The sequence below is a fragment of the Ostrea edulis genome, chromosome 5, assembly GCF_947568905.1.
Source record: "Ostrea edulis chromosome 5, xbOstEdul1.1, whole genome shotgun sequence".
NCBI classification, from domain to species: domain Eukaryota; kingdom Metazoa; phylum Mollusca; class Bivalvia; order Ostreida; family Ostreidae; genus Ostrea; species Ostrea edulis.
In genome coordinates, this window is record NC_079168.1 from 77877931 (window position 1) to 77889998 (window position 12068).

Below are 12068 nucleotides of genomic sequence, written 5' to 3' on the forward strand. Positions count from 1 at the left end.
CTTTCCCTTTGTTATATATACTTAAAGTTCTGTGACTGTCCTTACAGGCAATGTAAAACACGGTTTTCGAATTTCTTAGTTACGCCAAAATTCACAATTTCACCTATATGTTTTTAAAGGTTGTTACGTCTTTAGGCAATGATTTTTTTTTATTGTTTTCACTTGTAAATCATTAATCTGATTATACATTATGTAATACATTATGTATGACAATGAAACTGATAAGACTCTTTGGTCAATTTACTCTATTTTGCGTCTTCCAAGCACTCTACAGAAACACCACACACCTATCGCACATTGGTATCATGATTTTTCTAAGTAAATAAATCTTCATACTTCGTTAGTATGATCACGCCATGAATGTACATTTTAATCTAATATCCGAAAATCCTTATAAATCTGTTGGGTTTAACTGCGGATGTACTCGCTTGCTGTTGATATGTATGACAAAATGGAAACCATGGTGACATTACCACCGCAGAGAACACGGTATCAGTTTTTTTCAAAGTGAGAAAAGAGTTGGTTTGCAAATCTTTACAATAACATGAATCAAAATAAAACATTTCATTTCAAAAATTGGAAAAAAGTCACTGTCTTGAAATGCTTATTAAAGTTTAATAAATTTATATAAGTGAGACATTTCAGTAATGTTTTTTTTTTAACCTTAAACATCTCAATTATGGAAGTACTGCATAAATTTGCATGTATTTTTCATTGAAGCAGGTTTACTGAAAACACATTGAAACGAGTCACTAAACCGATAATTGGTCTTTCCATCTTTTAGAATGGATGATAGATACATGTATACTCATACTACTTACGCCCCCTAAAGACACTTAGTGTGCAGACCTTTTTGTCTCGACAGAAAGATGTAAGAGCTCCATTCAGTTGATTTATAAACTTCGAGGATGTGGAACAACCAATCCCTGGTCGAGAACAAGATCACAAGATACTCGGTTCGCAGTGGATATGACCCGTCAACAGGGGATTACTTCTCCTGGGCACCTTACAGTACTTAAAAATCACAGTGAACCAGATAGGATATGTGACGGAGAGGATGATCGAGATAGAAGGCGAGAGATGGAGATTGCGAAGAGATACATATGTACGTTTTATGTACATGTATATATACAAATGTACTTTCACTGAATAAAAGTCTTTACTAATCAACTTTACGTCTCTTTTGTTCATTCCCGTCATCGAATGTCTAAAATCAGCACACATTCTTACGTTGAACATACAAAACATAAGAGAATAAATGTGAGAGAAAAGGAGAAAGTGATAGAGAGGTGGTGATAGAGAATCATTATGATATTTACATTTCCAATGTTTTAACCTTGATATCTTTACCAATTGAAATGACAGTCATTTTCTCATGAATGTGAACAATGTGCGGAGGAATCTTGATAAATATAGTATAGCTATTTCAGAGGCTGGGGACATTCCGAATGAGATGAACTTAAAATATAAAAAAGAATTGAAATCATTTTAGAAAATGCATGAGGGTATGAACTGCAACACGCTAATACACGTTTCATTAAGCATTTTATGAAAGGTGAGATTAACGAACAGTGATCAATCTATTTTAAAAAATGAAATTTCTTAAAAATACACAAATCTGATTTCAATGGTAGTCTTTTTCCGGCCTTTGATGAAAAATGAAGATAATAAACAATACATGTAATCAATCTCATAAATCAGGAATATAGAGTAGGACAGACAATAACCCCCGGAAACTCCAGGTGACATAAGGTGCCGAGGAAGAGTACTCACCCCTGTTTTCCGGCCACACCCGCTATGAACCTTCTCTCTATCAGTGAATGCTTACTTTTAAGCCTCTGATCCCATCTTTGGTGTGTCCAGATCCATATTTGACCTTTGAATATTTGTATTCTTTATAGTATTTATGAGATTGATCACTGTTTGCTATCTTCATTTTCTTCTATACATTTGAAGTGAATAGGAAGTTCTGAGGTGGTCGATTGAATTCAATTTGCATCTTTGTACATAATCTAGTTATGATTGTTCAATTCTACAAATTATTACATTTTTCTTTATTCTGCTTAGATTCCAAATGAAAAAATCGTACCTTTTGTGTTCACATGATCTAATCAAATGTTCTTACAGCGATACCAAACGCGACAGATCGGACGAGCTGATAAACAATTTATCGAATACGTATCTTATTAATCAGATGGGATGGTCCAAAGCCCCCGTTTTCCGGGTTCTATATGTGGTGATACCATTACTTATCAATGTCCTGTTCTATTTCTGGTCAGTTTATCAGTTTACGGAAGTTCTCTATACGATTTCTTTAAACCACAGGACCTTACGACCTTATCGGACACTCCAAAATAAAGGCCACGAGACAAATATTCGTTGCCAATATCATTGTTTATATATACATATTTGCTATATATTTTATCGTAGAAATACATTGGCATGGCCTTCCATCCACGCCCATTCAGAAGATGGTTGTATATATATATACAACTCTTTTTCTGATTCACTATTTCGTTTCGTACAACTAAAGGATGTTTACATTCGTTCTTTGGTTAGCCGTCGTTTCACACGCGGCGGCGCTTTCGAGAGGTCAGTATTCTTAAAATATTTTTCATTATCTTTTTGAAAAAAAATTGTGGAACTGAATTGTTTCACCCAGTTTGATATATCATTTAGTTATACTTAATAATCAAAAGAATCTGAATCATCACTTTGAAATGAAGTCCTTTTGAATACCGTCCATTTTGCCAATGATTCTGTTATACAAGAATTTGAAGATAACGAATTTGAATTTGTTTCATCAGGAGTTTATATTTTTAAAATTTTCTTTTGATGTAACGAAATGGATAGTTTGACGTTATATCATGCGGGATAAAATAATGCATCCATGAAATATCTTTACTTTGAATTGTTGATAATATATTAGAGGACGAGTTTTATTAGTCCTGTATTTGAAATTAATTCATTGTAATGATACTCCATCGTCAACTTCCCATATTTGTGTAGCAATATTCCATTATCACCTGCATATGGTGTTTATATATCTCAACTGATTCGATATGCAAGAGATTGTTCTGGGTATAGTCAGTTTTTAAATCGAGGTAATCTACTGACAAACAAGTTGGTGGTACAGGGATTTCAACAGTCTCGATTGAAGTCAGCACTTCGAAAATTCTATGGTCGTTATAACGATCTAGTTCGTCAATACAACCTCGCATTGCGTCAAATGCTGTCTGACGTGTTTCATACCGATTGTTAAGCAGTTCTTGGCACACTGATTTTGACTGCGGATAACTCCGTTTACCTGATCAGGATATGGGGCTCACGGCGGGTGTGACCGGTCAACAGGGGATGCTTACTCCTCCTAGGCACCAGATCCCACCTCTGGTGTGTCCAGGGGTCCGTGTTTGCCCAACTATCTATTTTGTATTGCTTGTAGGAGTTATGAGATTGATCACTGTTCGTTATCTTCACCTTGCAATGATACTAACTAGATATTGTCATTAATAATTAATAGAATAGATGGGAATTACTTTTTCAGTCTGACGGTTATTGGGAGGAATTTGTTATCCGTATGGCTATTTGAAAACTCATCCAAACCGTGGCCCAGAAAAAGAAAGAAATGTAGGGGGGAAACTGCATACACATTGAACACTTTCAAATTTATTTTATATTTTCAGGGTGTAATACAAGAGCTGATATAGCGCTTGTGATAGACTCATCAGACACAGTAGGACAAATTGACTTTAACAAACAAATAGATTTTCTGAAGGATGTGACAAACAAATTAAATGTGGGACGAGATCAAGTTCATGTTAGTGCATTGACGTTCAGCTCCGGAGTTCACAACGGGTTCTACCTCAAGGATCACGTGGCCAAGAGCGATGTTCTGCACGCGCTCTCTAGTATTCAGTATATCCCTGGTAACGCCGATACTGCTGATGCCATTAAGTTTATGTCACAGCAAAGCTTCAGTCCGGAACATGGAGTCCGGGGAGATGTGCCACACATTGCTGTTCTTCTGACGGACGGGCCCTCTACCACAAAAGCTATTACTAAACTACAGGCCCAAACTGCGAAGGACAACAACGCCATCATATATACGGTTGGCGTGGGAAGCGGCGTAGATGTTGACGAACTGACGTCCGTGTCCAGCAATCCAGACCTCAGATACTCCATGTTTGCCGATAACTACGACACTCTCAGGAGCTTGTCGGATATGCTCGCAACCAAAATCTGTAATGGTAAGACAGGTTTCAAAACAAAAATTATCACATTCTATGGACATTGAAGTTGATGAATTGTTCTAATTTCCTCTTCCTGTATTCATAAATATGTATGGAATCCCAAAAAGAACGTAGTATATAAGAATAAGTGTTTGCCTTACAAAATATAGATCATTTAAACATTGAACTCAATAATGAGCGTAGAGTTATTGGATTTCACGATCATTTGTTTTCTGTCTTGTAGAGCTACCACCGGACACATCGACTCTCCCAGTTCCAACAGGCAAGTCTGTCAAATTCTCAAGAAAGAAAACCAAACACTCAATATGTCTATAGATATTATATATTACCGAGTACATGATTCCTTTTTCTTCGTAGGTTGTCTTCACAAGGCAGACGTAGTCTTCATGGTAGATTCCTCTACAAGTGTGGGAAGCGAAGACTTCCAGAAAACTCAAAACTTCTTGAAGAACATCATTACAAACATGGATGTTGGCCACGACAAGGTGCAGGTCGGTGTCATGCAATACAGCAGCTACCCAACCATGGGCTTCCCTCTCATACTATATAATAAAACCGGCGATGTCCTGCATGCTGTGGAGAATCTGCACATGATCAGTGGAGGAACAAACACAGCCGATGCGATCAAATTCACCACAGACGAAATGTTTTCTGCCACAAGTGGAGCCAGAAGCAACGTTTCTAGAATTGCCATTTTACTTACCAACGGCGGTACTGTGAACAGTCACGCTGCTATCAATGCTGCAGATGTGGCGAGACAAGCAGGGATTGGAGTAAACGTTGTGAGCATCGGAAACAACACCAACCAACAAGAGATTAATGCCATTGCCAACCAGCCAGCTGAAAATCACGTTGTGATTGTTAGCAACTTCGACCAACTTGAACAAAAAGCAGCCCAGATCCTTAACCAGGCATGTAACGGTAAGTTCCTGAGTGCTGCATCGTCTCGGCAGTGTTCTAAAAGAATACGCTAACTGTGGGTCACAATGGGGACTTTAAAACTGTCAACAACAGTTTCAGCTCTCTATCGCCGACATTTGGCCGAAATTCAACCAGATTGAAGTTAAATAACATTCAATCTGACATTCTATTTACGTACTTTGCTTACCAAAATGTTTTCATGACACGAAAATGTATGATGTTTTAAACAGTCACAAACACGTTCAACTTTGCTGCCTCTGCTGCCGTAACTTGTGCTGACAAAATCCCAAACTGCAGGGAATATGGAAGTAGCGTGTGTAGAGACTATCCAACCTGGGCCGAAACCAACTGTAAAAATACATGCGGACGTTGTGCATGTAAGTAAACATTATTCATTATTTGAATAATTATTCACAGAGGTGAAAGAATTGTGTGTGATTGATCTATAGAAAAAATGGTCGTCGTCTTCAAGAAATGAGCATTTCATTTCATGAAAGCCGCCCAAGTTAAGGGAACTATTTTTTCTTCGTCAGAAAAAGTGCATTTAATTAACTCATCCAATGTGGTAGGAGACTTCTGACTAAGTATTCGCAATGGTTATCACATTTCTAGTTTCCAGGCGTCTATGATTGCCCTCATCATCGGTTGTGTATTTTATAGGATAATGAAATTGATTACTGTTTGTTATATTTACTCTTTTCATTTTACTTCTTATAAATGTTCAAATATTTCTACCTTACCGTTGTAAGCGTAACAACCTTATTTACTGTCCGACCACGTGTGTAGAAGGCGCGCACAATTAATATATTATCCAAATAAGGTCGATCAAAGATATCTGAGAGAATTAACTTCAAATTTCTACATATCTTTTTCATCTGGAGTGAAAAAGCTTTATATTACATAATTATTATATATCGCCATTATAGATCCGTATGAATGCATTTGAATATAGTTAATAATAACAACCATATAATAAACGAATGTGGTTTTTATTGGATAACAATAACGTTTTGAATCGAATCATCAAATAACACAAATTCACATGTTCTAGTGATTCAAATAGGAAATCTTATTTCAAAAACGTTTATTATCTATAAATTCCTCTGACGTAAAAGCAGGGATCTACGCTCGTAAAAATGATGACGGCATGAAATGGAATGCAAATATCCATCCCACATTCAAAGATTTTACTACTTTTCAAACACTTTGTTGTAAGTTACGCTATTTACATGTAATAGCATATCATTGATCAACTTCAAGTCTGTCAACCATGAGCTTGTGCTACTACGCTCTTAACGACACTGGTCACATGCTGACTAACGTTTTAAAAATGATGAAAGCTTTTACGTTTTTGTAAATAAAATGACTACCATTCACCGTATGGAATTTAACTTATTCCCAAGATTTCTCAATTGAGTCCAAATTTATAGGGAGGGGTAATATATTTCAACTTTTGAACATCATAGAAAATTGTAACTTTGAAAACACCCGCTTCAAAATTTAAAAGAAAAATAGCATGTGCAAAATCATTACAACTCAGAGTCAAACTTTTTTTTATTCATGATGTATGTAGTCTTTGTACCTCAATTATGTTTGAAGAAGATTGACTTAAGTGCGGCTATTCAATACCAAACATTGACACTGTTTTAAAACTAACAGCAAAATCTGCAAACCTTACCTCGTGGTTTGTAATACGTATGGAAATCCCGGTGGGAGAAGGTTGCAACGTTTTGTTAATGACTGGAAATTCTTATCAACTATTAGTTTGAAGTAATGAAAGAACATTTTGTGGAGGAAGAACACATAAACTGTATCTTTAAAGCATTTCAAAATCATTTTCCGTTGGTTTTTTAAATTTGGAATGAGACTTACTGTTACCTCCAGTGATCGAGGATCGCGTGTACATCAATCACTCTGTAGTAAATTCCCTTCTGGGTCTGTGGTATTTTCCGCTAAAAAAATCCCTAGTTTTCAAATCAAATTATTGACTTGATGTGTTCGATGTATTTTTCTCAAACTAGAATGTTGTCGTAATCTGACGGTAAAATTGGATGTTGTAGAAATTCTTTGGTAAATCGAATTGTGTTGTAATCTGTTCGTAGAAATATATTTCCATCACGAGTAGAACTTTTGACAAAATTATAAGTACAACGATGTTATGAAATGTCAATGTCGTGTTACATATGTACATATTTATGGGTGTATGTAATTAATGAAATGAGCATTGAAACCATGTACAATACAAATGATAAGATAAACTGTTAGCAGTTAGTTTAACACAATCGTGGTATATTTGATTTTTTTCTACTATAGATCAGTATACCATAAATTTCCCAACATGCACCAACAAACTAACCAATTGTGACAGTTATGGCAAAGCTATATGTACCTCCCACGAAAGCTGGTCACGTGACAACTGTTCACTGTACTGTGGCTTCTGCGGTCAGTAGAGATAAATTATCAACTTACATGTAAATAAAATGTACTTACAAAGATTAAAAGTTTTAATGTAAACATGGCTTGATTCTGTAAATATATGTTTTTTAACTTTTGGATTTTAGGTGCTGTAGGCAGCTCCAATGGATTCTGTAAGTTTGCTGATTTTGAAAAATATTATTTTGAAGTCCAACATCAAATATGGTTAATCCAGTAATTATAGCTGAACCATATCTTCACAGAGTTAATATCAATGATTCACAATATAAGAAAATTTGCACAAAAAAAAATTATTTTGCACGAGTACACATACATTTAAGCCTAGGAAATTCGCAATAAATAAATGCGAGCTTTTCATTTTGCAAAAAGTCAGTTGCTGTCATGTTTTGTAATGTCTGCAGATGGAATGTGTAACTACAAGGGAAAGCGATACCAGACTGGGGAGAAATGGGTTGATGGATGTGATTATGAATGTGTATGCAATGATGGAAGCAAAGGCACCTATAAGTGCTACAACAGGTTTGGCTTCTTACATGTAAATCTTCCAACAATTTTATTTGTTTTTGTATTCTAATTTTTGCAAGAAGTTTATTTGCATTGTTTCATTCTAGAAAGTTTTAAAACATGTAGGTATTCATATATGGTTTCCGAAGTGGACTGTGTTTTACAAACCAACGAACTATGTTCATTATGAACGCATTTAATGAGGTGATGATATAATGTAACAGAAAAGGGGGGGCATTAAAGATTATTTTCTGAGGTAGCTAATTTCTTATTGTAGATGCCCCTTGTATTACAATCTGCCGTCTATGTGTACCTTGGTGAAGAAGGAGGGCGGGTGCTGTTTACAACCGGTGTGCAACTTTAATCCATCAATCACCCGATTCAACAACACAGCTATGGCAACCACGGCTTCTGGAATACGTAAGTGAATGCAAATTCTTGAGAAGTCACATTGTGGAAATTAAATGTTAAAATCTCGAAAGAGGAGTTCATTAATCCCCCTACTCCTTCCCCCCAAAAAGATTATTCAACATGTACACAAGAAAAAGTAGCTCATTTCATTCCCATATGAAATTCGAATGAATTTCATGCAAATATTTCGCATGGGAACAAGACGCATGATATTCGCCTGAAATACTCACTTGATTTTCAGGCAAAATATTTGGCAGGGTGGTCATCTGGATGTGGTCAATCTTGTAATGCGTACATCAATTAAAATAATCATTGGTTTCAAGGCTAAAAATGATAATCCATGATATAAAGTGTGATTTTCGATTTAGAATATCCCATCGATAGTAAATCAATTCAACAAAAACAAATATGTTATATTGGATGTTAATTTATGAATTTAGAACCTTGGAAAATATACCAAATAATTTGTTGGGATCCGGGTTGGAATAGGTCTTCAGTACCCCTTACTTGTCGTAAGAGGCGACTAAATGGGGCGGTCCTTCGGATGAGATCGCCAAATCCGAGGTCCTGTGTCATAGCAGGTGTGACGCGACAAAGACCTCTCTCTGCTCAAAGGGCTTAAGCGCCGAGCATAGGCCTAAATTTCGCTGTCCTTCACCAGCAATGGTGACGTCTCCATATGAGTGAAAAATTCTCGAGAGTCCATCATTTTCTAACAGTTCAATATAGCATAATGTTTGCAACATTTTCATGCAAATACTACAAGGTTATCACATGAAGATAGCCGAAAGCTATTAATATATATAATAAATGATTTACATTTCCAATGTGTTTTACTTCAATATCTTTACCACTGTACGTATTCATGAATCTTGTCAAAAGAGTACGCTTATTTTTCCGACAGAAATGAAAGTAGAATGTAAATATGAAAAATAAATGTCATCTCTCAAAAAACTTGAGGGTTTGAACTGCAACGCTTTACGCCGGTGGTATACTTGTCATGACGCGTTAACGCACTTCATAAAGTACGCTGGCGTGAAGTGTCGCATTTCAAAGAAAGTGTGTAAAACTTTCATGAATATCATGCGAATAAATTTGCCTTATATTCGCCATGAGTGATTTTTGGTATGATTACACTATGATTTTCAAACAAATTGGATATATACGGATGGAAATCATGGTACACACTTTTTCCAGTGTAAATTATCACACGAAGTCTTACAGTTGGGAAAAAGATTTCAAATTAATTGAAAGGCTGCATGTTACAAATAATAAATAAGCTCATTCAATTTATTTATTCTGCCTTTGATACTGTAGTTTATATGTCACTGAAAATTTACTGTCGGACCAAAAGACATTTTAAAAAGAGGGGGATGTCTTTAGAAATAGAGTACAAATACCTTCACTTTGTTATTTATTTTTATTCATATGATATCTGAAAATTATTTGTTTCTAATAATTTCCCTCTAATTTTTGTAGCTGTGTGCAGTTACAAATCTAAGCTGTATTTCCAAGGACAGACTTGGAAGGACTCCTGCCAGTATCAATGTACTTGTACAGATGCCTCTAAGGGACTCTACACTTGTGAACAATTGTAAGTTTGTATGCCTTTTATAAAAAAAAAAAAAAAAAAAACAACACGCACTATAATACCTATATTGGTATATGAATCATTGTCTTCATCATTGAAGACAATGAAGAAAATGTATTATCTTCCCGTATAAATTCTTGTAAAAATCAGTACTACCATAATAAATCATTCTGAACTCATTTTGCTGTAATTTTTATGAAATCTAAAACATTTATTGCAAAACATCTGGACATAAAGTCTCTCCATGAATTTTTAATTTTTTTTTATCAACGATTGCAGAAGTATGGCAAGTGATACTTTAACATCAAGTTTTAGCATTCCATTTCCTTATACACGTACATAATTCTTTGTAAGCCTAGATGGTGATGTTCTTGCAGTGCAGTCATATGATATGTATAGCTGTTCAGGAAAAAATAAAACACTGAATCTAGATACTGCAGATATTTGTGTTGTTAGTAGTGTAAAAGGAACTTTCGCTACTTTGATTGCGCAGGTGCCCCACCTATCCAATCCTCCCTGCCGGTTGTCACTTACATCAAGCCCCTGGTTCCTGTTGCCAAACCCCACGATGTGAATTTAATCAACAACAGGGTAGCTACACAGGCTATGGTTTCACCAGTGGCAATGGAACAGGTTTGTAGTTTAACAGATACATTTTACAATTGTATTTATTAATTAGATATGATAGATTATCACTAAAATTACCTGACTTGATCGAGATATTCACCTCTATTCCACTATCTATGGCTTACTCCAGTCCGACTGATTTTTGGCCGGATTATATTTGGGAACAAAGTGTAAAACTTACTACAGGAACTGGTAATTGTTTCTATGATAATGATAATAGGGCTCTATACCATACCACCCCAACTACAAAAATATTTTGTGATTGAATGTTGTTTAACGTCACTCTCGAGAATCTTTTACTCATATGGAGGCGTCACCACTGCCGGTGAAGGGCTGCAAAATTTAGGCCTATGCTTGGCGCTTATGTCCATTGAGCAGGGAGGGATCTTTATCGTGCCACACATGTTGTGACACGGGACTTTGGCTTTTACGGTCTCATACGAGGGACTGCCCCATTTAATCGCCTTATACGACAAGCAAGGGGTACTGAGAACCTATTCTAACCCGGATTCCCACGGGGAAAAGGGGTGGTATGGTATAGAACCCTACTATTAGTATTACAGACAAAATCACCGGTCCCTGCTTACCTATTCGACCATCTAGGCAATTCAAAAGCTTGCTGTTGGTAATGAATGGATTTTTCACAGGACTACAATTGAAATATGTGTCATGATATTGGATTTATTTCTGAATGCCGATAATATAGGAAATACATGTATCTATGGAAAAAAAAACAATAATGTGAATATCATATACATAGCTCAAAATGTGGATCCACCTCAGCCCTGTGTAGATGCTGCCACCAACTGTAAAGTTTACGGGAAATCTGTGTGCAAAACCTATGCACAATGGTCCTCTGACAACTGTCGAAAGTACTGTGGCATATGTCGTAAGTTTACAGCATTTGGATGTCGTGCCTATAGGTCTAAGTCATAAAATGTTAAATTCATTATGAATGTGTCATGAAGTATTTACTTGTATTTGTTGAATTATTAGCAAAGCAATTTGGCTGTGTGTATGTAATTGAATAAGAGGCAAATGATACAATATGAAAAATTGATTATTTCAGAAAACTTGGTCGTTAAACCTGCTGCTGGAGGTAAGTGAAGAGGAGTAACTCCGTAATAGTATTTTGTGATATCCTACCGATTTTTTTTTATTGGTGATAGTAGTACTTACTTAGAATTGAATGCATTGTTTGCTTGAATTGTAGACGTGTGCATATACATGGGTAAGACTTACCAGCAGGGACAGACCTGGGAGCCAGATTGTAGCACAAGGTGTACCTGTGAGAACGCCCATTACGGCTACTACAGATGCAACGAGGC

General features: G+C 36.0%; 1 protein-coding gene across 1 annotated transcript in view; it reads left to right on the forward strand.

Moving 5' to 3' along the window:
• The first annotated feature begins 2534 nt into the window (after positions 1 to 2534).
• The window catches only part of LOC125649760 (uncharacterized), a 61327-nt gene continuing 51793 nt past the window's right edge, over positions 2535 to 12068 (forward strand). The window contains exons 1-14 of the mRNA XM_048877493.2: positions 2535 to 2592; positions 3684 to 4247; positions 4474 to 4512; positions 4608 to 5171; positions 5402 to 5548; positions 7485 to 7613; positions 7733 to 7759; positions 8009 to 8126; positions 8389 to 8531; positions 10002 to 10116; positions 10607 to 10746; positions 11501 to 11629; positions 11810 to 11839; positions 11954 to 12068. Coding sequence (XP_048733450.2) covers positions 2535 to 2592; positions 3684 to 4247; positions 4474 to 4512; positions 4608 to 5171; positions 5402 to 5548; positions 7485 to 7613; positions 7733 to 7759; positions 8009 to 8126; positions 8389 to 8531; positions 10002 to 10116; positions 10607 to 10746; positions 11501 to 11629; positions 11810 to 11839; positions 11954 to 12068 — 2318 coding nt within the window. The remainder of the gene's footprint in view (positions 2593 to 3683; positions 4248 to 4473; positions 4513 to 4607; positions 5172 to 5401; positions 5549 to 7484; positions 7614 to 7732; positions 7760 to 8008; positions 8127 to 8388; positions 8532 to 10001; positions 10117 to 10606; positions 10747 to 11500; positions 11630 to 11809; positions 11840 to 11953) is intronic.